This window comes from Leopardus geoffroyi, chromosome A1, assembly GCF_018350155.1.
Source record: "Leopardus geoffroyi isolate Oge1 chromosome A1, O.geoffroyi_Oge1_pat1.0, whole genome shotgun sequence".
In the NCBI taxonomy this organism is placed as follows: Eukaryota; Metazoa; Chordata; class Mammalia; order Carnivora; family Felidae; genus Leopardus; species Leopardus geoffroyi.
Window position 1 is genome coordinate 210,795,589 of NC_059326.1, and position 27,612 is coordinate 210,823,200.

General features: G+C 38.5%; 1 protein-coding gene across 1 annotated transcript; it reads right to left on the bottom strand.

The window, feature by feature from the left end:
• Positions 1-1,731: 1,731 nt before the first annotated feature.
• On the bottom strand, positions 1,732-27,173 carry IL7R (interleukin 7 receptor). The gene is made up of 8 exons (XM_045440406.1): positions 26,975-27,173; positions 22,338-22,476; positions 11,373-11,530; positions 7,278-7,435; positions 5,293-5,455; positions 4,299-4,392; positions 3,109-3,184; positions 1,732-2,709 (listed from the first exon to the last, which is right to left on the bottom strand). The coding sequence occupies exons 1-8, from the start codon at positions 27,054-27,056 to the stop codon at positions 2,206-2,208; spliced, it is 1,374 nt and encodes a 457-aa protein (XP_045296362.1). The 5' UTR covers positions 27,057-27,173; the 3' UTR covers positions 1,732-2,205.
• Between the last annotated feature and the right edge of the window lie 439 nt (positions 27,174-27,612).

The window sequence follows — 27,612 nt, forward strand, 5'->3', positions numbered from 1 at the left end:
AAGAACACATGTCCACCTGGTGGAAAATGTCTTCTAGGGCTGACACACCAGGTAGGTTCTGCTTTCCCGCCACACAGATGTATATCACTTGTCTGGCATTTTCCCTGAAAATCTGCAATTGGGCACCCTGAACATGCCTCTATTATAGCACTTTGTGTTATTGGATCATTTGTTTACAAAGTTGCCACTTTTATCAGATTTTCCACCTTATGAGGGCAGGGTCCCCAACTTTATTCACCTAACCCTGTGGCTGGCACATAGCAGGCTTTCCATGAATACTTGCCAAGGAAATGAAAGGGATAATGCTTAGGGAAATGCTTTGAAAATCACAAAAGCACTAACAAATCTAAGGGAATAAGAGATTATATTCATCACTACTGATCCAGAGAAAAGGATTTGGAAAGTACAATGGCCAACAGAGGAGTAAATGATCTTATTATCATTAGGCCTCAAAGCCAACAGATATGATTTTAGTCCAAAATTTAAAACCCCCTTTACAGATATCACAAAACAAAACAAACAAGAAAATTGAAAACTTAAAAACACTTAGCGCCCCAAAAACTAAAAACAGGACAAAAAGGTGTAAAATGTAAACAAAAACAACGGAAACAACCCCTTGAACAAAACAAAACCCTGAACTATGCCCTTCATTACTTCCTGTGCCTCTGCTGCTCTGTGTGGTTCTGTATCTGTCCATGGTCTGAGGGGCTGTGGGATGGGTGTTGGCAGCACTCCTCTGAGCTGAGATTTCTCAGCTGCCTTGACTTGGTTTGAGCTCATCACTAAAAATTCATCTAGACCAAGAAATGCATGTTCTTTACCTTCAAGAACATGGCCCTAGTCGGCTCACTCCCTGCATGTGCTTGTAACTCTTCTCCCTGAAGCTTGTGGCAACATCCACAGGTATAAAACTCAGGACAATTTGTGGATGCATTTGGATTGGGGCAGTCTCTACACACAGAGAAGTGTTATTCCCGGCTCATTGCTCAAATGCACCTGTGTCTGGAGTTGGCAACAGGTTCTTCTATTTCAGATGGATGCAGGGGCGCCTGGGTGGCGCAGTCGGTTAAGCGTCCGCCTTCAGCCAGGTCACGATCTCGAGGTCCGGGAGTTCGAGCCCCGCGTCAGGCTCTGGGCTGATGGCTCAGAGCCTGGAGCCTGTTTCCGATTCTGTGTCTCCCTCTCTCTCTGACCCTCCCCCGTTCATGCTCTGTCTCTCTCTGTCCCAAAAATAAACGTTGAAAAAAAAATATTTCAGATGGATGCAGCCGGGTGGTATTAGCAAGACAATCATGCTCTCGATAACTAACAACAGAAATTCTGGGCTTCTACTTTTTCAGAAAAACAGAATCGAATGTGATATGTGGGGAACAAACTTCAGTTTTCGTAGACATGGCTGGCCATGGTAGTTCATACATCACGTGACCCTTTCTTTCTCAGTGTTTTTAGTTTGGTGGCCATGTCGCTGTCTGGGACACTCCTGGTTTATGCTTGTTGTCCTGGAATGAGTATTTATAACTCCTCCTTTCACTTTCAAAAATGACCCAGTTTGGACAATAAATGACATAGTCACCCCATTTGTTATTAGTGGGGTTTGTCACTCAAGAATAGGATAGTCCCTAGTCAAGGAGAAGGTGCATGCTTTGGGGGGAACCATGGTTAGACTCCCGACCATCAAACCCCACACTGAGGGGGGAGCAAAATGGACAAGTTACTTCATACTTCCAAGTCTCCATTCCATCGTCTGTTAAAAAAGAGAATAATAATAATAATGATGATAATAATTGTACCAATGCCTGGGATTACTATGAGGATGTAGGGAGACAAGGTACGTAGAGCCCACTGGTATATAGTAAGTCTTAACAATGATAGCTATCATCCTTGTTCTCCTTTTCCTCTTTCTTTCCTTGCCCTCTTCCTGCCTTCCTACCCCCTCCCTTCTCTCCTCCATCCTTTCTTTCTTTCTTTCCTGTTTTTTTTTTTCCTGAAATAATGGAATAATTTGGGTTGCCTGAAGCAGAGTGCTCCTGCCTCAAGCCAAATGCCCCTGGAGTGAAAAGGAGTGATCCAAGCCATGCTTCTGAATCCTGTAGATGATATGGAGGGCTTGCCTTAATTCTGTCTTCTTTGTGCTTCGAGGATGAGTAGGCAGAGCTCAGTCATCTTTGTCAGTCATCATGGTTCCAGTCCTGGGTTTCTGAAAATTCACTGGTTTTGGTAGAAACTGGACATGGTGACATAGGCTTCTTCCTGGCTCGATCCCAAGGAAGTGAGAATGGGTTGTCCCTGGGCAGCTGGGTTCAATGTCAGGATTCCTGATTGGAAAGGAAATGGAGTGGGCCCAGGGCCATTTGTAGTTCCAGGGACAAGCAGCAGGCCCTGGTATACATGAGGCCCATTCTTGTCACCATCCCTGAAGTCTGGGGGTCTGGAAGATGGGAGCACAAGGGCCTCACACATACTGACATTCCCAGCCAGGCATCCGAGGGGTGAATCTCCTATGAACGTTTTTGGGGTGATGACTGCATGCTCAGATGGCCAGGTGGGGCTCTGCACACCCCCTACAAGCCTCTGCTTTTCAGACTCCTCTGGTTGTGGAAGAGAAGTGTCTTGCAGAAAGCCTTCGGCTTCATCTTTAGCTTGAATGCCATCCACCTTATGAATCTGGCAGTCCAGGAAACTTTCAGGATTGAAACTCACATTCAAATTCTACACCAAAAAAAGAGAGAAGGCATTAAGAGTGCTCCAAAGAGACATGCCAGCAAAGGTTCAGTTCAGGGAAAGATGTAACAAACTTTCTGACAGGGGTTTACCAGAGAATGTCAGAGAATTACCCACATGTTCTAGTTGACTCTACCACTGGATGCACTCTGACATGTCAGTCTGAAGGGACTGGCCATGCCCTCCAGCCCCATGAAAGCCCAGGAGACTTCTGAGACTTGTATCTCATTTTAATTTTCTATATCCAGGGAGCTGCAGCTAGGATCTTGCAGTTATGGGATGCACAAAAGACCAACACTTGTGGTTCAACTGTTCCCTATCCTGCAATATTATTCTTGGCTTTTGGAATGCCTCCAACATTGTGATAGAATCACCAGAAGCACTTACCTTTTTTGGCTTCTTGCAAAGTTGTTCCAGAGTCTTCTTATGATCCGGGAGACTGGGCCACACAATAGGTTTAATTCTGAAATAAGAGGACATTGAGAAAGATGAAATGAACAGTGAGGGAGCATGCATGCACAATAGGTCTTTCCACCCATTCTGAGCCAGAAATTAGAAGAGCAGATTTCTAGTCTTGGCTCAGCCACAACTAGGCGGGTGAACTCGGACAAGTGACTTGCTTTCCCTGGGCCTCAGTGTCCTATTAATTCACAGAGGGGTTGGACCAGGGGTCATTGTCGGTGATCTCTGTGAACACCTTTGGGAGAGAACCCTGGAGAAGAGGAACAGTGAGGCTTGGCAAGGGTGTGGCTATGAAACCAACATTTCCCCGGCTCTTCTACTCTTAATATAGGTGTTGTCATGCTACTCCTTCTCTTAACTGATAGCAACTCCACTGCTCTGATTTTTGTGGAAAGTGAGGAATATTTTCTAAGCCACCCAGGGAAATTAGACTATCATGGGGCACCTCGATGGTTCAGTTGGTTGAGCATCCGACTTCAGTCAGGTCATAATCTCATGGTTTGTGAGTTGGAGCCCTGCATCAGGCTCTGTGCTGTCAGCACAGAACCTGCTTCAGATCCTCTGTCCCCCACTGTCTCTGCTCCTCACCCACTTGCTCTCTCTCTCTCTCTCAAAAATAAATAAACATTAAAAAAGACAAAAAGACAAATTGAAGTATCATGAGAGCATGTGGCACTGTGCTGAAGGCATCTTCCTAGAACATTAATAACTTGATGGTATGTGTCAAAAGCATCATTTTCATAATGAAACAGACAGGGCTCTGTCATGAGGTAGAATGCAAAAGTCCCATGAATTTGTGTGCTGAAATTCAAGACTTCAAATATATTCTGTATTTTCCATGGGTACCCCCAGCTGCCCAGACATTTTGGAGGCATGGTTCCCACTATTTTAGAAGAAAAAGTTTGGGGGCAGGGTTTGCCCTATGTCTAATTTATGTATTTTCACCTCTTATGAAATTAAATGTGGAAATTCACCAGTGCCTTAGGGTGGGGAGGGATGTTGGGCACTACAATTCTTGAAATGTCTTTTTCCCTTTGTAGTTTTCTCATCAATAAATAGGCTAGAGCTCCAACTGTCTGGGATCCCATGTAACCATCCTATTGATTAAAGTTCACCTTTTTTTCCATAATGCACAGGCCAAGATGACCATCAGAGACACAGAGAAGAAACTCAGAATGCTAATAGTTAGTAAAATAGGATCCATCCTCCCTGGAATGCAAGGAAAGATCTTGGTTAGTAATCATTAAACATGGAGTTGGGGAGGCTTTCAGTATGCTTTGGGTTTATTTAGTAACTCGAGACCATTTACTATTTCTTCAAAGTCACCCTTCAGTGAACAGGATAATGTACTAGTTTATGCACAAGGAATTTTGGCTTCAGTAAGTGGCACTCATGTGAGTGACCAGGTGTAGAACATCTGTCATTTGAAATGTAAAAGTGGCCCAGCATTAAGGATAGCAGTACTCTTTCCCCAACATCTACCATCAAGAGAAGTAAACCTAGCAGGGGAATCAGGAGGGGGATGCTCTACCTCACAGTTTCATCAAGTTCCAGTCTGAGAATGGGATGTTGGTATGTCAAGAATAGTTCCCCTCATACTTCAAAGAGAAGGTATATGTGGAGTGAGCCATGTTCTTTGGCTTTTCTGGCCATTCTCACTTCCTAGACCATGTGGATACCTTTGTTATTCTGGAAAAGGAGGCATGAATGAGCAGCACTAACCTGCTCATCTTCTGTCACCAAATGTGTTCCCCTGGAGGAGCTTTTGAGAGACCAGCCATTGGGATTCCAGTCTAAATTGGTAGAGTGGAGGTAGTAGGTGGGGACTTTATTCAGAATTATTATCAGCTCCCAAGAACACCTGGGTCAGTGGAATCCAGGGCAGCCTATATCATTTGATCAATGACTATGGGTTCTATTCCCACTACTTCCTTATTCTTCACAAGAGGGGCAAAGATGGCAGGTCATTCTCCAAAGACAGTGTAAACATACCCTCAGGAGAGTCCTAACATGTGTGTTCCTTTCACCTTTCTGCCTCTCACTCTTGTTCACACACCTTAACATGCAAAGCACTCTGCAGGGGACAAAAATTCTGCTGTCACTTCCCACCTGTGATCTCTGGAGTTCTGAAGTGGAAGCTTGGACTCCATTCACTCCAGAAGCCTTCAAAATAGTCATGATTAGGAATGGACCGGACTTTAATCTCATACATTGCATCAGGTTGTAGCTTTCTCTGTAGGAGTGCCAGCTTTGTACTGGATAAGTTCACATGCTAAAGAGCAAAACATGCCATTATATTTTTAGGGTCAAAAAAGACGTGTTGCCTAGATCCCCCAAATCATTTCAAGTTAAGTGACTTTAGTCATGTGGGTACTCTTGTTAGGAAAAGGAGATATGACATGGAGAGGAGCATGTGTGAGCTCATAAATGATGCTACCAGTGGTCAAGGAGGGCAACAGTACCATGGGTCTTTGTTTAGGTGAGCTGGACTCTTCAATACCAGGAGGATATAAATCACTCCCAGGCTCCCACCTTCCTTTCCACACTTCGATTTCTCTCTCTCTTTTTTTTTTCTCTTTTTCTCCTCTTTCACATCCCAAAGGAAAATACAAGGGAATGGTAAGGTAAGTGAGCAGGAATAATTTCTCTCTAGAAAGATTCAATTCTACATTGTAAATGGCAATATAGAGAACAACAGTCTCTTCAGCAATGTGCATTATCCTTAAGAAAAATCTATCAATTTGATGGATAAAAAGTTAATATTCCACTGTTATTTACATTTATACTTATTTGATTATTAGTTTTCATATATTTATTGAAATTACATAAATCTTATTTTATGAGACATTTCCAAGTTTCTTGCTAATTTTTTCTGTTGTTACATTTGTCCTTTTCTTAATGATTTATAAGGCCTCTTTATATATGAAGGATATTAACCATCTGTCAGTTGTATGTATGGCAATTTAATCCTAATATCTAATTTGCCTTACAATTTTGATTGTCATGTGTGCTGACATTTATAAGCCTTTATTTTTATATATTCATATGTATCCATCTTTTTCTCTCTTTACTGCTTTTATTCTTAGAATATTTTTCTTCATCTCAAGATTACATAAGCATTTACCTATATTTTTTCTACCTTGTTTAGTGTTTCACTTTTACATAATTTATTTAAATCATCTTTTTATTCTATTTTTTAAGTTAGGCATTTAACTTAATTATTTCCCCAAACAGCTAACTGACTGTCCTGTTATCATTTATTCAAAATTCTTCTTTTCTTGGGGCTTTGGGCTGGCTCAGTTGGAGGAGTGTGCAACTCTTGATCTTGGGGTGATGAGTTTGAGCCCCACGATATATATATGTATATATATATATATATATATATATATATTTTTTTTTTAATGCTTCCTTTCTCCACTATAGTTGCTTTTCCATTGGTGCAATTTTCAAATGAAGACTCAAGAGAACAGGACCAAGGTACCCTGGTTTGTGTGGTAGAAGGAGGGTAGAACTGTTTTAAGGTAGACATTACACTTATGTAAGTACTATACAGCAGCATATTGCAAACAAAGAAGGCTGATCCTGGCCTAAGAAAAGAGAACAGCATGGGTATAAATAGGCATTCTTTTCACTGTGAGAAAGATAAGCCATCATCTGGTTTTTGTCCATTTGTTACAAATAGGACAGAATTTAAGCCAGTGAGCCCAGAGGAGCCTAAAAACCTGGGACACTTTACTTTTCTCCCACCTTCTCCTCAAGACAGATTGCAGGGATGGCCAGACCATTCCAATGACAATGAGAGCTATAACAGGATGGTCCAGAGAAGATCCAGGTTTTGTGAAACCTGAATTTCTTATACTTTGGGGAACTTCTTTCAGTAAAAGGTATATTTTGAACACAAAATTGCAAGGGGACTTCCCCAGGTAAATGTACCTCTGGGAGGAAAAAAATTATAACATTAAGAAGTTTTTATTTTATGATTTTATATACATATATTATAATTTTATGTATTTTATAGAAATTTACTTATTCAATATACTTATGCAGTCATCTTTATGCATTTTTTAATGTATAAATGTAGTTGATCTACATACCATCCAGTCATTTTCATGTTTTTCCTGGCGATAGGCTACCTCATGCAATAATTCTTTCACATACTTCTTTTGTAAGTGAGATGTGTTAAATGTCACCAGAAAGTCATTTGCTCCCTCACGATAGATGACTCTTATGTCAAAAGGAGCCTCAGGTTTAACTGGAAAAGAAAAAGAAAGGAGGTCAGTCTATAGGGCAGTCAAGAAAATAATTATACTTTTTAAAGTTCATCCATTCTGAAAATCACATTCTTTTTCTGGGTCAGTAATCAAGCAACAAATCAAAAAACATTTATTCTTCCTGGTTCAAAGCTTGACTAGACTTTTCAGCCTCCTCTGCAGTAGAATGTAGCCTTGTGAACAACGTGAGTAGAAATGTGCACCACCTCCCACCTGGCCCAGAAAGCTTACATGTGTGACCTTATGTTTGTTCCCTTTCCACCATTTGGAGTCATGTGTTGAAGACAGTGGAACCACAGGATGAAAGAAGCCTGAATATTGTTTGAAAGAGCACCATGCACACATTAGAAATACCCATTTTGGCTTTTATGTGAGCAAGAAATAAACTTACGGTGCTTGAAATATCATGTTTTAGGGCTTATTTGTTATAGCAGCTAGTGCTAATTCTACACTAAAACACATTCACTTTGCCTTTTGAATACTACAGAATTTGTTACTAAGTAGCCTCAAAGCAGGAGTGTTTAAACTTTGAGTCTTCATTATTCCAATAAATCCGGTTTTAAGCTGGGAGCCTTGTACCTCATCTCAGCTATATAGAAGCTGAGGGTCTGCATTCTGTCCCTAAGCTCATAATTTTTAGTGTGACTTTAGTCTGGTTGGTATTAGCTCTGAATTCCTCTCTAGTCTCTTTCTTCTGTCTGCCTGCTGAGAAAACTTACTCTTAGGATCACAGGCACCATATATGAAATGCTGTTGGAGGGAAATAGGTTTTATTTCAGGCAGAACCTACCCTGAGAAAGGTACTGAATTCTTTGAAAAGCATGCATGTCAAGCAGCCTCCCCATCATTGACCAGGGGCTTTCCTGTCTTGGGTTCTATCACCAAAGCCTGGGATGTTTGTTTTCTAAAGATGGGGCAGCCACTTTTTTGCATGGCTGGTCTCAGAGAATGAGAGCACATAGACTAAAATCTAATCTAAACCTATTGTTAATGAGAGAGTATGTGTTCATTAAACTCTTACCCTCTAGACTGAGCTGAATTCTAGGCTCTCTGCGCTGGGCTTTATGGCAGACTTGTTGACCCAGTAAAGTGAACTCATGTAATGGAGTTTGGCTCACTTACTGTAGTCACTTGCTCATAGTGGTGACCACCTAAGTTTCTCCTGCATTGCCCCAGAGATCCTGAAAAAGAGGAAGTGTCTCCTTCTTTGCCCTTGGATGTCTTGTAAAAGGGGAAGTTTATCCTTCTTTACTTTTAGATTCACTATAGAAAGGGGAGATACCCTGGGGGAACAGGAGGAAAGGGTGGTGAGTGTAGAGAAACAGACCAACAGAGAACCCCTGCCAAGCCAGTTCCTACTCTTCATTCAAGGGAATAATTAAGATTCACATTTTCAGTGAAACCTCTGATGCTAAATTCCTTGCCTCATCCCCATCTCTCAAGGTCTCATAATAATGCAAGAATTAAGGAAAGAACAGACGGATATTGATTATACACCTACTAAGCACTTATGCCAGCTTCCAACAATAATCTCTATCATCACTACATTGATGAAGAAACTGAGTCTCAGAGAGGTTAATTAACTTAAGTTCAGGTTCCTATAAAATAGTTTGATATGATTTAAATCCAATTCTGTCTGATTCTGAAGCTCACTCTTCTTCATTTAGCTTTTCTTTCTGTACTCCATTATCTCACTCTGGCTTGTCCAGGTGTCTTCCAAATAGTGCTGTCTCTGGTTCAAAGAGTGTCTCTGAGCACATCAGAAAAAGTTACTCATTTCTCGAGCAACATTTTTATAGCTTAGTTTATTCTGTGAGCAAACTGAACAATTACACAGACTCACTCTACCAAGACAAATGGGAAGGTAGGAAGCTGACCCTCTAGCCTTATCAGAGGGCCCATATCTAAAGAAGGGGGAGTGAGGGGCAGGTGGTTGCAGGGTAGCTCTGGTCTAGGGCTCAATCAGGAACTTCCAATTTAAATTCAATTAAATGACAGTTCTGCTAATCAAATGTCACCTTAGGAACCAGAAGAAGGTGCTGCTGAGCGACATACCTCCATTACCTCTCATCTGGTTGCTTAAGGGTGCTTTTTAAAGCCTGAAGGGGCTCACCACACCCAGTTCACAAGGGCCCAGGCTACCAGCTGTGAGCACAACTACCTTTCTCCCTTGGCCTCTCAGATGTGGCTTGGTAGGTTTGCTTCTGCTGAGATATAGAAAATAGCTTCTGAGAGCACTGGATATGTGAGATCTGGGGATTCAGATCATCAGGGTGCTGCCTGGAGTCTTGAGTAGTCACATGCTCGCTCTGTAAAATGCCATGATGCTGTCAGAGGACTGAGAATCTCTGTCTTCCCTACCTGATTTTAGAGTAGTGAATATAGATTTGCAACCCCAATGTAAACATTTAGATATAGTGCTCTTGTGCAGTGCACAAACTGACCATCCATCTATAACAGCCTAGTCTCCAAATGACCAAAACCTACTTTGCTTGTGTCCTATATTCAGAATTACCTTGCAGTTACATTGGTTGTGGCCTATGTTGCTGTGTGTTCAATATGCACAAACCATTTGCCTAATGTCTCTTTTTCACTATCTGGTAATTATTCACACATGGAACTTTTGTTTTCATTCTTTATTTTACCAACTTAGTGAGGCAAAGCTGAGACTAGATTCAAAGTTTCTCACCTCTTTATTGTCTCTAATGAGTATTATTCTTTTACCTTTAATTTTCTTTTGGGATGGTGAAGAAGGGGTTGAAAATAGGGAGAGAGAGTGAGCCATAGTACTTAAAACCAACAAAAGAATGAATGTACCTCTTCTATCACTTTGACCAGTTTCTCTCCTACATATATTATTTCATTTATAAATCTCCATTGGTATAATAAACACAAGTAGTCATTATTCCATTGCACTAATGCATCATAATTGGCTTAGACATTCTCCTATATCAGAGTCTCTCTGAGGTTTTGAATGTAACTTTATTCACCCTAGGGTTATAATCTGTAAGTAACAGAAAAGAAAATTTCTTGGGTCTATATTCTCAATCTTTCTGATTATTTTGATTTACTTGCCTGGCAACTAAATGATGAATTGGTAAGTAATATTGACTTATAGTCAGATAATTGAATGGATTTACTGATTCATATTACTATGTATATGAATATTATATAGATCAAAAGGAAACATGTAGGTGAATTTACCAATTTCGATTATAATTTTGTTTGAAATATTTTTTGACAAAATGTAATATGAATATTCTAGGCCAAATATTAATTGATATTAACTTTTCAAAATAACTTGATAATTTAACTAAACATACTCTGAATATGGTGGATATATGGGAAGAAGAATACAAGGAATTCAGGAGAAGGAAAGATGAAGAGGGAAAGGGCATCAGAGGTCCAGCTCTAGTGACTTCATGTAGAACGCTTCCTGCAATCTGTAGGTGCCAATCACTATCTTTCATGGCTGAGTTTGAAGACCCTCAAAATTCTTTTTAAAAAACTTTTAAAAAATGTTTATTTATTTTTGAGAGAGAGATAGAGTGTGAGCAGAGAAGGGGCAGAGAGAAAGGGAGACAGAATCAGAAGCAGGCTCCAGGCTCTGAGCTGTCAGCACAGAGCCCAATGCAGGGCTCAAACTCACAAACTTTGAGATCATGACCTTAGCCAAAGTCGCACACTTAACCCGCTGAGCCACCCAGGCATCCCCCTCAGAATTCTCTCATATTAAGAATTAGTGTCACATGCTTCAAAACTTCCAGGTCTTAAAAAAATTCCTTCCATTAAGGACTTTGCTATTCTCTATTGCAAAGAGCTTTCATGATTTGTCTACTTTTAACATGCAGAAAGTCCAGACACAGTGTCTTCATATATGTCCGAATGGCAAGCCTACTCCCATATACAACTTCTTACCTATCTTGACTACGTTCATTTTCCTGCAAGTTATCTTTTTTCCTTTAAGCTTCACACATATTTCGCTGTCTCCAATCAGTAAGAATTTCTTTGTCCTGATGAAATACATCTCTTGCATTTTATTAAAAGTCAGGCATTTCACATCCAAAAGAGCCCCACTGTAGAAACAAAAAAGGAATCTATCTTAATTCAAGTAAGAGTTTCTGTATACAATGGAATAGCATTACATGTACATTTCAGTTTTGTGACTTCAACTCTGTCCACTGGTATGTGGATGTATAGGTGCTTGTGTGTGTGTGTGTGTGTGTGTGTGTGTGAGAGAGAGAGAGAGAGAGAGAGAGAGAGAAGTTAAATAATGTGGCTTCTTGGTACCATCACAATGGTATAATGATGATATACTCTGGCGTTACATGCAACTGAATATGAAACTGTCAAAGCCTGTTCATGAAAAACCTGGAAAATTCTTATTTTTAAATAATTGATCAGTGAAAAACAAAAATGTTTTGTAGGTGGTTAGATAATTGCTCTTTTTGATGTTCTGCAGAAATAAATTCAGGAAATAAAGCCTGTAAAGGAACATTGACCAAAACAAAGTTAAAGGAAATGATACAATAGTCTAGAGGATTATATACATAAAACCATATACACTTAATGAGTAATTTGGGGACTTTCAAAGGTAATTTTGACTGTGCTCCACTTTTACCTCATCAACAAACTTTAAAATCAACCCTTATTCCCATGTTCCCTTTCCTCTTCCCAAGATCAGTCTTTCAATAAACTGAGGAAGAGAGATTGTTGCTTATTGTACAACTAACATCAAAAGCTTCACACTGCACTTTTTTCAATAAAAAGTATAAATATTAGGTCCAGTAATAGCAGAACAACTTGTATCATACTAACCTTCCAATATATAACTATTATCAACTTTGGACAAGATATTTTTGAAAATCCTTTTTAAAAGTTTTAAAGAGTAATCAAAAGTATGCAGAAATTACAGGGAATTTTTAAAAAATGTTAACTTATTTAATTTGAGAGAGAGATAGAGAGTGAGCAGGGGAAGGGCAGAGAGAGATGGAGACAGAGAATCCCAAGCAGGCTCCATGCTGTCAGTGTGGAGTCCAGTGTGGGGCTTCAACCCATGAACTGTTAGATGATGACCTGAGCCCAAATCAAGAGTTGGAGTCTTCACCAACTGAGCCACCCATGCACTCTGAGAGGGAATTTTATCCTTTATAAAAGGGTAGATGAGCTCCTTGTTCCTGCTTTTTTCTTTCTCTTTGTTTGATAGCACTCCTCAGGTCACACTGTGACAGGCATCTAGAATCTAACAAAAAGCCACAGTTTTATTGTCTTGAGAAGTTAGAGGACTTCCTGTGTGGATGGATATTTTTAATGGGGAAAGGCCTAGAAATGAGGAAGCTATGGAGAGATCTGCATATAACCTCTGCTCATATCATTATATGTCCCTTTAATTGTCAGGTATGAAGGAAACTCTAAGGAAACCATTGGAAAGGAATAGCTAGATGACACTAGAAATAACTGAGCTGAGATTTTAGGTATTATCTCAAAAGAAAAGAGAATTTAAAGATTAATCCAGTCAAGTTAACTAACAGAGTTCAAATCAACAGTTGGCAAAGTTAACAGAATCCAGAAAACTTGTTGTCAATAATGTCTTTCCTATAGTCAAAAGCTACTACAAATGACTTAAGAAAAGAAAAATGAGACCCATAGTCAAGACAAAAAACAGTCAATGGAAACTGACCCTAATGTGACCAGATGTTAGAATTAGCAGAAAAAGACCTTAAAGCAGCCTTTGTAAATATGCTTAAGGGCTGAAAAAAGGATATGGTCATAATGATTGAATAGATACATAATGTTAGTGGTGAAATGGAAACTATAAAAGAAAACAAAATGAAAATGCTATAACTGACGAGTAAATCTAAAATCTTTAAAAATGTACTGAGTGTATTGGAAGGACTTAATAACAGATTGAAGATGGCAGAAGAAAGGGTTGTTGAACTTGAAGATAGATCAATAAAAATATTCAGTCTGAAAAAACAAAATCTCAGTGACCTGTAGGATGATATCAAGACCATTAATAGAAGAACACTTCCTCAACCTGAAACAGGAAATTTAGGAAGAGTCTACAATTAACATCATACTTAATGGTGAAATTTTGAACATTTTCCCCTAAGATACAGACAAAACAGGAATATGAACTTTCACCATTTTTACTCAACAATTTACTGGAGGTTCTAGCCAGTGTGTAAAACAGGACAGACAAGCAAACAAAAACATATCCAGGTTGTAAAGGAAGAGAAAAAAAGCCTTTCTTTATTAGCGGACAACATTATATAGACTCTCCAACAAAATTACAGGAACCAGTAAGTTGAATTCATCAAAGTAAGAATATAAAGGACAATTATATTTCTACAGACTAGTATCAAACAATTAGAAAATAAATTTTAAAACCAACAGCTCCATTTATGACACCAATGAAAACATAAAATGCTTAGAGATAAAATTAATAAAGGATGTTCAAGGCCTTTGAAATAGAAATTATAAAACATTCCTCAGAGCTATTAAAGGAGATCTAAATAAATGAAGACATACATTCATGGATTAGCAAATTTAGTAGTAAGAAGATGGGAATATCCCCTAACTTGGTGTACGTAATATTAATCAAAATCTCAGCAGGATTTAAAAAAAAAAATTGACAAGCTGATTCTAAAATTTATGTGGAAATACAAAAAACTCAGAAAAGCCAAAATCACACTGAAAAAGTAGAACAAATATGTAAGATTCAGAGCAGTTGATTTCAAATTTACTATAAAGCTATGACAATTGGGCAGTCTTAGCACTGGTGTAAGAATAAATAAAAGGATCAATAAAAAGTATAAAGAGTTCAGAAATAGGCTCACACATAGAAGGTTAACTGATTTTCAATACAAGTACTCTATCAATTCAATGGGAAATAGAAAATCATTTCAGCAAATTGTCCTGGAACAAGTAAACAAATGTAGGGAAAATATGACCCTTAATCTCATGCAAAATTAATTAGATATGGATTATAGACCTAAATGTAAAGGCTCAAACTACAAAATATCTAGAAGAAAACATAAGAAAATATCTTTTTGACTTTACGAGGGGACAAAGGGAGTAATGACACACAAAACATTGAAACATAAAAGAGGGGAAAAAAAAGGGTGCCTGGGTGGCTCAGTGGGTTAAGCGCTGTACTCTCGCTTTTGGCTCAGGTCATGATCTCATGGTTCTTGGGTTTGAGCACTGGGTGGGGCTCTTTACTTGCTTTTGGCTCAGGTCATGCTCTCACAGTTCTTGGGTTTGAGGCTGGGTGGGGCTCTTTACTAACAGCCTGCTTGGGATTCTTTCTCTCCCTCTCTCTCTGCCCCTCCCATGCTTGTCCACAGACATAAGTTCATGCACACACACGCATGTGCTCCCCTTCTCTCTGTCTCTCTCATTCTCTCTCAATAAAAAAACAAACAAACAAACAAACAAACTTAAGGGGCACCTGAGTGGCTCAGTGGGTTAAGCCTCGGACTTCAGCTCAGGTCATGACCTCACAGTTCATGAGTTTGAGCCCCAAGTCAGGCTTCTGTACTGACAGCTTGAAGCCTTGAGTCTGCTTCAGATTTCTGTGTCTTCCTCTCTCTCTTTGCCCTTCCCCAGCTCGCATTTTCTCTACCAAAAATAAATAAATAAACTTAAAAAAAATCTGCTGCACCTTTACAAGAAAAAAAAGACATTGGACTTTCATCAAAATGAAAACTTTCTGCCTATTAAAGTACACCTTAAGAAAATGAAATGGCAAGCTACACACTGGCAGAAAATAGTTGTAATGAAGATATCCGACAAAGGAATTGTATCCAGAACATATAAAGAATTCATACTCATCAACAATAAAAGGATAAATAATTGGGTGAAAAGGACAAAAGGCTTTAACAGGCACTTGCTACAAGAAGATATGCAAATGGCCAGCAAGTATGCAAAATGATGGTCGACATGATTTGTTACTTGAAATACATAAATAAAAATCACAAGGTACTATTTCAAAGCCTAATGTTGGAGATGACTTTAGCTCTCACACTCTGTTGGTGGGAGAGTAGAATGGTATAACCACTTTGGAAAACTGCTGGATAGTTTCTTACAGTTAAATACACACTGAGCCTATGATATAGTAATTCCACGTTGAGGTTTTACTGCAGAGAAATGAACAAACTAATTTGTACAAAAATTTTAACAGCAACTTAAAAATTAATAGTCTCAAATTTGGAAAGAAAAAAACCTCGAATATCCATGTAAAGGAGAAAGGATTAAAAATTTGTGATATATTCATTCAGTGGAATGAAAACTCAGCAATTGAAAAGATGAGATCTGAAACATGCATCAATGTGGATAAGTCTCTGAAAATGAGATCTGAAACATGTATCAATGTGGATAAGTCTCAAAAAGAAAAGAGTAAACAGTGTGTTACTCCACTTATAAGAAGTATTGGAAACTGGCAAACCCAAAGGGTGATGGATTGTACACAGGGGATGGGTGGCTAGAAGGGGACAGAAGGGTAAAAGAAATGTTTTGTATGAAAGAAAGAATGAAAAGTATGTACACCTATTGCAACAATAATTAAATAATGCAAAATAAAAATAAAAGTACTCATTTCTCTTTCTTTTCCAATCGTCAATTTAATTTCCGTCTCCTGTGATAAACATGATTACCAATTTGTTTTCCTATATGCTCTTCCAGCCAAATAGCCCTGAAAAGAGAGATAGCTGGCTCAAATTGGAAGTGGGGATTGTAGCAAGAAAAAAAAAAAGAAAAAAAAAAAAAAAGAAAATGAGTTTGCTTACATGAAAAGAATTCTTTTCATTAACCAGATATTTTTAAAAATATCACAGGGAATATATTCTAAAAATGTCCTTTGCTACCTACGGTACAGAATGTGTTGGTTTTCTTTGGTAAATTAGATGTGTGTACACTTTCCTCAACATGTGCTCAAGTGAGCCCTTTCCAGGATTGTTGCTGGATTCTGAGCCACACATGTCTGTGTGGCTTGAGGTGAGGTGGGTGTGGGGTTGAAATCTGAGGAGGATGGCTCGGCTGTAGGTGCACAATCTCCCTATTCTAAGCTGCTGTGGTCTTTGAGTGACTAGTTACATTCCTTTATTCAAACAAAGACAGAGATGGGTCAAGAAATTTTAAGTTTATTAATTGGCTAAATATATTTACTATTTGTGGAACATCCCTTAAAATTGCCACCTTCCCCCAATTATAGTTTTTTTGTTAACTGTTAATCTTTCAGGGTATGCAGCTGTGTGGCTTTAAATGTGTGTGTGTGTGTGTGTGCACGTGAGTGTGTTGGAGTTTCTAGTGAGTGTGTCCCTCATTGGGCTCACTGGGTTTTCCCCCTTGGAGTAGAGTAAATATTAAAAGCAAATTTTTAAGCTGGGCCAGATGGATACCAGGGAACAAACTTGGGAGGAATGTCATATGGACAGTTCTGAAGATAGCCTACATTTCATAATTTGATAAAGATAGAGGGGGAGAATTAGAGCATGATCCCATTTCTGAATTTTACGTAAACATATGATGTGGAGAAATTAGAAAGGCAATGCCTTTTAGTTCAGTCAATGAGTTTGCAATATATTTTTAAGTGAAGCATAGTACAATATTCAACTATAAATCCTTAACAGGTAGCAAGTTTTTCGTATTGTTAGAAGTTTAAAAAGAACCTAAAACGGCATTCTTGGTTTATTCCCACTTTTTGGAAAATAAGATAAATGAGCAAAAAAAAGTAAATAAATAAAGGATCACCCTATGGCTGACTTTTGAGCTTGGGCATCCTTTTAAGGGGTCTGAATTCCAGGAGCCACCCTATGTGGAGGGGAAGCCATGTTTGTTGCTAAGAAGAACCTATGGCCTGGAATAGACAATCTTCTTTGTGCCAATGACACTGGCTTCAGGCAAATGGAAGAAACTTAGTGTATTCCCCATGAGCTCAACTCAATTCAATGTAATTCATTTCAACTCACTTACCTAATTTGAAACAATTTCCTTGGTTGCTAAATATGTATTGTTAAGGTTAGACGTATTCTAGAATGACACTGTCCAACACAATAACCACCTCCCAATATGTGGTTATTGAACACTTGAAATATCACATGTGATGTGCTCTAACTATAAAATATACAACAGATTTTGAAGATGCAAAAAGTAATGTAAAATACCTCATTAATGTTTGTGTTTATATTGATTACATGTTGAAGTGATAATATCTTGGATATAGTATATTAAAGTGTATTGTTAAATCAGATATATTAAATTAAATTAATGTCACCTATTTATATTTTATTTCTTAAAATGTTGCTACTAGAAAACTTAGAATTATATATGTGGCTCACACATTTATGGATCACACTATATTTCTGTTGGAAATACCCAAAATTCTAGGGTATTTTGGGGGCAGAAAAAAAGCACCACAAGTATCCAATGTTAAAATTAAACACAGAGACCACACTTGAAAATTCCCTGAGCAGACAAAACAAGTTCGTCATATATGCAAATATTATTTTAGCTTATTTTACAAGACAAGCAAGATTAACTTAACCTGGGTCACTTGTTGTTTATGCCTCTGAAAATCATAAGCAAAACTTAAACCATTTGCCAAAATTGATATGAGGTAACCACCAACCAATTTCCTTTTGGTTAAGAAAATTCTAATATTATAGTCAATCATTGTAAAGAATAGACACTCATTGTCTTTACACTATATAAGTTGCTTTATAACAATATACCTCTGAGCCTCATTCTGTATTTTAGTTTGAGCACAGCTGGTTTGCAAACTGTCTTTTTGGTACATGCTCAATAAACTTTTAGAAATTACTATTTCAGTGATTTACTGGCTTTACTTCTGGGGTGGCTTTTTTTCATGTACTTTTGACCCCAGTAGTACTATAGGCCAACAAATTTGGGCCTATACAACCTTCCCAGAGGGCATCAACAGTAACCCACTCACACAAACCCTCTTGTTCTGAAAATAGGGAGAGACTCCTGGGGAGACCATAGTGCCTACTTCTTCAATTTAGCTCCAGCTTCCTAAATCTCTTTCAATCTTGTCTGGTTTAGCTTGATAAATGCATTTCTCCTGATGGGGCAGACAGATATCTACATGGAAACATTAAAAAACAGAAACAAAAACTGTAGCCTTTGTTCCTCATTTGGCCTCTAAAGACAAAATCTATCTCAAAAATATTTAGCAACTTTGAAAGTTAGCATGGTTTACTGGAGAAGGACTAAATTAATAACCCCTGGCAGATATTGCTAGGTAACTGTAGAATATGAGATAAATCTGGCAGGGTGCCTGTGACATTGGTGGTAAATCATAGAGACTAAAAATGACATATAGGAAGTGCTATCTGTAGGTGGCACATGGAGGTGACAGTGATGCTCCCAAGAATGTGGAAACAAACAAAAAAATCAGTTGCCTTCAAGAGCTGACTATGGACCTTATATAAGCACCTAGAAAGCAGGGTCCCAAAGTCAAGTGCCCACAGTGTCTACGAAAGTAACATAAATGCGAAAAGTGGGCTTACGTTCAGGGCTCAGATTTAATTGTTCATCCACAGAAGCAGCAGGGATTCTGTTCAGGCCCTTTTGCTGGATGGGCCTGCTATTATCAAATCTGATTTTTAAAGAGATACCTAGATGTTTAAGTGCTGGTAGCTAGTCTTAAAACATTAAGCACTTTGAGATCTGAACCAAATAACTTTAAACTTAAAATTTTTTTTAAAATATTTATTTATTTTTGAGAGACAGAGAGAGATAGAGCATGAGCAGCAGAGGGGCAGAGAGAGAGAGAGAGACACAGAATCTGAAGCAGGCTCCAGACTCTGAGCTGTCAGTAGAGAGCCCAACGTGGGGCTCGAACTCAGAAACCGCGAGATCATGACCTGAGCCGACGTGAGATGTTTAACTGACTGAGCCACCCAGGTGCTCCAACTAACTCTAGTCATAAAACCAACAAATAAATTTCCTTTGTTTTGCTTCTATATTTACTGAACAACCTTTTGATCTCATTTTTAATAAAAATCAATCCACATTGAGAATTAAGTACTATTTACAGGTATTGACCATATGCCAACCACCCCAATGCAATGTGGTTGTTATGATCAGAGAGCTTAAGTAGCAACTCCTTGGTCACAGAGCTCTTTAAGTGTTACTATGGGGATTCTAACCTAGGTGCTTGCTTTTAGTGCCTCTGTTGTGTTATTCCAGGTACCTGAGAGGTGCTTAAGTTTCTGGTGAACAAAAAATTTTCAGATCCCTCAGTAAGAGTGGATTTATATTGACATATACTCCATTGGTCCACTCTGTTCCTCTTCTCCCCAAACACCCACTCCTATTGGTCCTAGCCCAGTGTGACTATTTGGGTATCTATAATAATTGTATCTATCAGTGTGAAATCTTCAATTGGCATATTGGTAATATAACTCTGTGATTTTGGCTAATCCAAGTCCATTCCTGGGAAATGGATCCTCTCATTGAACACCAAGTAATTTGGTTTCTAACCCCGGGAGACTGGTGACCAGATCAGGCAGGTGGTAAACTCTTCTCGGAATATGCCCCTAACAAGCCTGCTGGGAAACAGCATCTGGTTTCTGTCAACAATTCCACCTGTGAAAAGACTTCAGAAGAAAGTAAATTTTTCAATGATTTCCAATTTCTTCTTTATAAACATGTTAAAGGAACAGAAAGCTCCAATGAAGCTAGTTACATTGGCAAAGCAACCTAGCCTCGTAGGCAAATACAGCACTCCAAGTGACTTTGACTTGAGAAACAATGTTCCTCCTGGGATTAGGAGTTGCATGAAAGTCCCCCTCAAAGTGTGGATACCTTCACAAACACAGATGCTCTCCAGAAGCACCTTAACCTCCTCATACTTAGTGTTTCACACTGAAAACATGTCTTAAGACAATCCCTTTCCAACCAAAATACATAAATCCAATTGCAAACCCCCATTGGATGCTGCAGATAGATTATAATATGACAGAAGTAATCAAAAGACTTGCAAAAGGAAGTGGGCAAGTTTGTTCAAGTGGTCAAGGAAGTGGTGTGAGTGAAAGTGGACAGAAAGGTCAGCCTCAGCCTCCTGAGGAGAAACTATATGAACGCTGCTGTCCACCAAATAGCGTGGTGGAGAACCCAAAGTCACATAACTGTTGGAGGGGATTTTGTCCATAAAAAGGAGCACATGGCTGGAATAAGCTGTTTGCCTGTTTTAGTGTAGTTTAGTTGCAGTATAGATTCTGGACATCGTAGATTCCTATTCTCCTGACAGATTTTATTCCTGGAAAGTGTGTTATAGAAGTGAACCAAGAAGCAGACTGAGAACACACAATGGAATTCAAGTTCAAGATTGTGTTCTCGAAAGACTGCATCAGGAAGCATTGCATGAGCACATTCAGGAAGCTCCTATAATTTAATGTAAGGCATGGAATTTAGGGCTTGTCTAGACCATATATTAAGGGGATTGGTGAGAGTCTACTGAATTTAAGAAGCTCTCTTTTACTACTAGTGGGTCTTGACTCCCTTTTCTTGGTAAGAACCTACTTAGGGCATTTGATATGAATTTGGAGATAGCCCTAAGTTAGAATTTCATGTTGGAGTATCTTTTTCAAGTCATCAGAGACAGTAACCCAAAGCAATGAGATGGTTTATGGAGGGAGAAGAAAACTCTCTGAGTTTTTCACCAAATTTTCAAACCAGAGAGAGACTTACTTTTTTTCTTTGCCTTTTCCCTGAGGCCTTATGAAAACAAGAGCCAGATTATTCCTGCTGATTTTTGGAAAATTGATACTAAGGGTACCACCTAGAGTCAAACTGTGCCAAGAAGGTGGAAGTTAGGTCTGTATTCATAGATTTTTTAATTTTAATGCCTCTTTCCCAATAATTATATAATGGATATGTCTTCCAATTAAATTATTATTTTTTTAAGTTTATTTATTTTGAGAGAGAGAGAGAGGGAGTGAGTGGGAGAGGAGCAGACAGGGAAGGAGAGAGAAAATCCCAAGCAGGTCCTATGCTGGCAGCGCAGAGCCCTGTGTGCGGCTCGAACTCACAAACCATGAGATCCTAACCTCAGCCAAAATGGAGAGTTGGATGCTCAACCAACTTAGCCACCTAGGCACCCCTTTAATTCAATTATTAAAGTATTACATTATTTATTTATCCAGACCTCCCTATGAATTTGTACAACTCATTTAACAGGTGAAGAACTTGAGGCCTACATGAGTTCCATAGCTTGCTTTAGTTGAAAAGCTAAGCTGGTGCTGGTATTGGGATTAGAAAACAGGCAACAGCCCTCCAGAGTGCAGCAAGACACTACATTGTCTCAGGCAGATAAATTTTGGGGGAGGAGTGTTCTAAGAAAGCAAGATTTAAAGTCTGCTATGAAGGGGGCGCCTGGGTGAATCAGTTGGTTAAGTGTCTGACTTCGGCTCAGGTCATGATCTCATGGTCTGTGAATTCAAGCCCCGCGTCCGGCTCTGTGCTGACATCTCAGAGCCTGGAGCCTGTTTTGGATTCTGTATCTCCCCCCTCTCTCTCTGCCCCTCCCCTGCTTGTGCTCTGGCTCTCTTGCTCTCAAAACTAAATAAAATATTTAAAAAAATAAATGCTAAAGTCTGCTATGAAGTCAGGAGGGTTGGGAGATCTCCAAGTTCCATACCATCAGCTCGCTGTATCAGCAAGGACTGACTGACAGGAGAACCTATGAAAGTATCTTTGCTGGAGTATTTTGGTGAAGAACAAGGAGTTTCAGGAAGTTTTTGGAATTCATTCGATTTTAGTACTTCACAATTATGCTCCATACTCTTTCCTTTGCTGCGTAGTACATGAAAAGAGAGACAGGATTTCCAGGCACCCGTAGGAGCCAATATTCCTCACCATATTTCAAATTCCAGATTGGTGCTGTTGACATCTGGGTCGTCAAAAGTACAGGTCAGCAAGTGCTGGGATCCATCCACTTCCAACTGACTGTAACACGAGAATGGATAGTCATCCAGTTCGGCATCATCAAAGTCTCCTGGGTAGGAACAAACCTGTAGCTGTTAATGGGGCAAATATGTGCATCCTTTTGAAATCTGGAGTGACATTAATGAAATGGCAGCCTTTGGGGGCAGACATGAGGGAGCTGTTATAAGTTTATCTCAAGAAGAAAAGCCCAAGGCAAAAGACAGAAAAACCAAAACCAAAGCAGAAAAGATCCCAAATCCAAACCAAAATAATACCTAAAGAGCACAGATTTTTCTAGAAGAAAAAAAATCATAAAAATTAATAAATAACTTCCAAATATTCATTTTTAAATACATTATACTGTTTTTCTTTTTAAAAAATGTTTATTTCTGAGAAAGAGAGAGAGAGAGAGAGAGAAAGGGAGACACAGAATCAGAAGCAGACTCCAGGCTCCAAGCTGTCAATGCAGAGCCCAATGCCGGGCTGGAACCCATGAATCATGAGATCATGATGTAAGCCAAAATAGAGAGTTGGACACTCAACCCACTGAGCCACCCAAGTGCTCCTATCTCCAAATATTTCTAAATACCTCTGACACTGGGTTAGTGCATTAGAGATCTAGAATAAAATACTAAACATACACTTTCCTTTTTACACTATAATTTCTTCTGTTAATTAGTGAATTTCAAATAAGAGATACTCTCTCTCTATTATTCAAATGCTACCTAGCCTTTGACTTTATTACTAATCTTCATTTATTTCCTCCCAAGTATTTTTTGAACGAAGGAAGATGAGAGCTATCATACAGTCAGAAGTTCACTTTTTTAAGGGATAGATTTCCCTTACCTGAATAGGAATTCCAACTAAAAGTACAATTGATTATCTCCATTGTGTGAATATTTATTTAAAGCAATTTGTCTTAAGCTACTAAGACAAATGTGATTAGATTAGATCTGCTGGGACTCAGATCTGGTGGACTTTCCTACAAATCCTATAGGTATTACTTCAGTGCTTATAGATCCTTCTTCTATAGATACTGTATCTTAAGATATTATCAGAATTCTGAAAGTATGTAGTGAGCCAGAATCTTTTGTCAGTCACTTTTGGTAAGTACAATTTGTCATAGATTGTATTCGGTTTTTTAAACTGGGTTGAGGCCCTTAAGATTCAATAGACATTTTGTACCTATATTTCATAATATTTAATAGAAAAAAATGTATCAGCAAATATACTTGGACTGAGACCTGAGAAAATCCAGAGTAACCGAAGCCATTCTCAGAGTAATCAAGTGTGAGCTTATGATGGCTTCTAGGTCCATTGTTACTAAAAATCACTTTGTCCCATCAATATTAGAAATTAGAAGCTTCTAGAGTTTCAAATAGGATACAGAATATACTAAAATCAAACCCGTTGAGTGTCCTGAAGGTCCTTTTTACTTAAATTACCAAGTAGTTCTGTGGGAAAATTAGTAAAGCTGGTTGTGAGTGGAGTGGACCAACTAGATGAGTGACAGGTTGGTTCAGTCAAAGCCACAAATCTTGAAAAACTACATCAAGATAAAAAGCTGTGGGTGCTGCTCTATCTGACCGTTCCTAGAATCCATAGGCTTACAATTCTGCCACAAGCAAAGATTCCTTATGTAATTTCAGTAGGGTATAGACCCCTTCCTGATGACAGTCAGGTTTTTGTTTGTTTGTTGAGAGAGAGAGAGAAAGAGACAGAGAGACAGAGAATCTTAAGCAGGTTCCATGCGTTGCACAGAGCCTGCCATGGGGCTTGATCTCATGACCATGAGATCATGACCTGAGCTAAAATCAAAAGTCAGACGATCAACTGACTGAGCTACCCAGGTGCTCCCTGATGACAGTTTTAAATAATGAGGGGCAACCCACTATTTAGGGCTCACACTTTAAACCACGTTCATTCTTAATCTGATGGTATTAAAACCTCGTCTCCTAAAACCTTTTCTCAGTGGAACAGTGGTGGTTGTAGCCTGCCTTTACACAGCAGTCCTCACTCTGTTTTGAGGTTTTCTCTTCTTTAAATCTTCCAGCAATCCTGTACAACAGAACCTACATTACTATTTGGATTCAGACTTCTGTGGATCAGCTTTGTGTCCAAAATTCTTCAATATACAATATAATACAATATACAAGATAAACCAGAGAGCATAGACTAGCAGATGATGAGCACCAGCAGAACGAGGCATTCCTACCACCCTTAGTCATCCAGTCTGGTGAAGTGTGTCTGATGTATATGCTTATACAATATACAAAACACTAGTCGTACAATTAAAGTGGCTATGTTTTGAGAAGCAGCTTACTGGCTCTTTAGGAGATGTTACTGGGAAAAATTGCTTTGTAACCAAGAAAAATTCCCCTCAACAACCTGCAAAATTGCATGGCATTTTACAAAGAGAATGTTCTACCTGACCTAAGCTGAAAAATTCTTAGAGTATTATACACAGTGGTTAAAACCTCCAACACCAGAGCTGGACAGATGTGGGTTTAAATTCTTCCTATTTTACTTTGTAACTGTGGTCCCTGTCAGGTTACTCAACCTCTCTACACCTCAGTGTTTTGATATGGAAATTCACATTATATGAGAAATCATTGAACAAATATATGCAAAGAGTTAGCTTAGAACATAGTAAGCACCTTGGGGCGCCTGGGTGGCTCAGTCGGTTAAGCATCTGACTTCAGCTCAGGTCATGATCTTGTGGTTTGTGAGTTCGAGCCCTGCATCGGGCTCAGAGCCTGGAGCCTGCTTCAGATTCTGTGTCTCTCTCTCTCTGCCCTTCCCCCACTCTTACTCTGTCTCTGTCTCTGAACAATAAATAAACATTAAAAAAATTAAAAAAAAAACATAGTAAGCACCGAATAAGGGTTAGCTATGATTATTATCATTTTTCTGTTTTTGAGAAATAAGTAATGAAACGGTAACACAAGAATTCTAATTCTAAGAATCTACATGAAACCTTTGGGGATCCTTTGAAAGAGTTCTATGTCAAAGGTATTATTACTATGATTTTGAAATTACATAGAACTTTTTAACAGTGAGTTAACTTACTATTCTTTCAATACTATCTAAGCATATTTGTCTATAAAAATTTAGTTTTTTAAAATACGCATTATTGACAAGGCCGTGTGGTTTGGAAGTCTTCCTGTTGAAAGGAATTAGTTGATCAAAAACATACATGGTTTGGATTATTAAAAAATATCCCTTTCTTCTCTTTATCATCCTTGTGGTTATCAACAAACGAATCTTTCAACAAAGAGCAGTGGATTATTATACACCCCAAACTGAAAAGTATTTTGAGGTGATCAATGTGGATGGGTGGTTATAGATATCCTAAATAAAACTGAAATTTGAAAAGTTGAAGTGAAACTCAGCTTTCAGTTAGAATTCTTATTTCTTTTTTTAAAAAGTATGGCCATCAGGGAGAAATAGAAGGAAAATATTATACTCCAAAGAGTAAGAATTAGGTGTTACCTGCCAAGCAGCTATCTGTGCAAACATAAGGGGACATGTACCAAGGAATTATGATCATCCCCACAAAGTAATTCATATATGGTCACACTGAAAAATGTCAGCTTTCTGACAATTCCCTTAGTGAAAATATTCTAGGGATTTCCACCCTTAGTAATTACATGACTTAACATATCTAAGCTGAATCATTAAGCTGATGTCTTTGGTATCTTTGATAGGAAAATACTTTTCAACTCTTAGAGCCAAAGAGCTTAATTATTGGGAGCAAATGGGTGGTTCAAATTCCCAGGTGGCTCCTCTTGTTGCCATTTTGTCTTTGTTTACAGTTGTGTTGTCATTATGACCTAGTTCCTAAGTAGATAGCATTGGCTTGTAGGTGCTAAGTATTTCAAGGATCCCAAAGGGAATTACTATATGATGATAAATGTGTTGATATGAAGGCAATTAAATATATTTTTAGGAGACAACTAATACAGATCTTTCTCTGTTCAATTATTCACTAAGTAAGAATCTCACATAAATATCAAAACTGAAGTATTTTGAAGGAATTTTCAAATATTCAATTCAAATATTGAATGTTTACTACGTTCTAGACACTTTTAGGTGCTGGAGATATGGTGATGGTAAGTGCAGACAAAGCTGTTGTTTCTGGAAACTATTTTATGATGAGAGTTATGCTTTTGGAACCTCTTAAAAAACTAAACAAAATAAATCTAGTTTGATTTTTTTAACAAGGTAAAATTACCTTGGAGATTCTCCAACAAGCACAACCATTGCACCTATATGGGTATTCCTTTTGTAAGAGTAGAAACATTGACCAACATTTAAGATCCACATTTATAGAGTTAAATGCATTCTTTCTAGACAATTCTAAGACTTTATACCACCCACAGTATTGTTTCCTGGCCTCCTGTCCCCGTGGTTAGAACTTACAAATGACAGAAAAATGACAGAATATATGGTAATTCTCCAACTCCATTCCAACCCAGTGTCCAGATCAGGTCTTTGGGGATCTAAGTAGCCCGAAGCATATGCTAGAGATAACCTGAAATCCTAAAGAAAAGTTAGAAATGACTCACCATTCTGTGCATAGCCACTTTCTCCAGAAACGACTTGAAGTAAATAGAAAACCATACCAAAAGCTGTACCTAGAATCATCATTCTGAGAGAGAGAAAGAGAGGAGAGGGGAGGTGTGTGAGCCTGTGTGTAGGAATGAATGAGAGACAGAGCACCAGTGAGAGAGAGAGAGAGAGAGAGGCACCAATCTACAGCTTTAGCACTTTATACTTATTTAACCACAGACAGGGGGAAGTATAAACACAGCAAAAAATGAAGGCAAGTGCCAGAAACAGGAAGTCTGAGTAAAAGTATTGCTGTTGTAAGCAGAGGTAGAGGAAATGAAGGGATAGAGCATTTGAATTATTGTACCTCTTTGGTATTCCTGTAAGTCCCCGAATTTATTGTGCTTATTCCAGAATAAGGTAGTACATTCAAATATAGTCCAAGATACCTGAGACTATAGAGTGTGAATAAGGCTCAGTTCAAAAAATAATCACAAAACAAAACTGTAAACTTACAGAGCTAATCAATTGATTGGGGTAAATTTTGCTTTAAGGAAAGATTCTACACTTTATTAAGTACTTTATTGCAGATTATTTTAAATAGATCATCTCCAATTTCTGAACATATACACTAGAGAATTTCGCAAGAACAGCA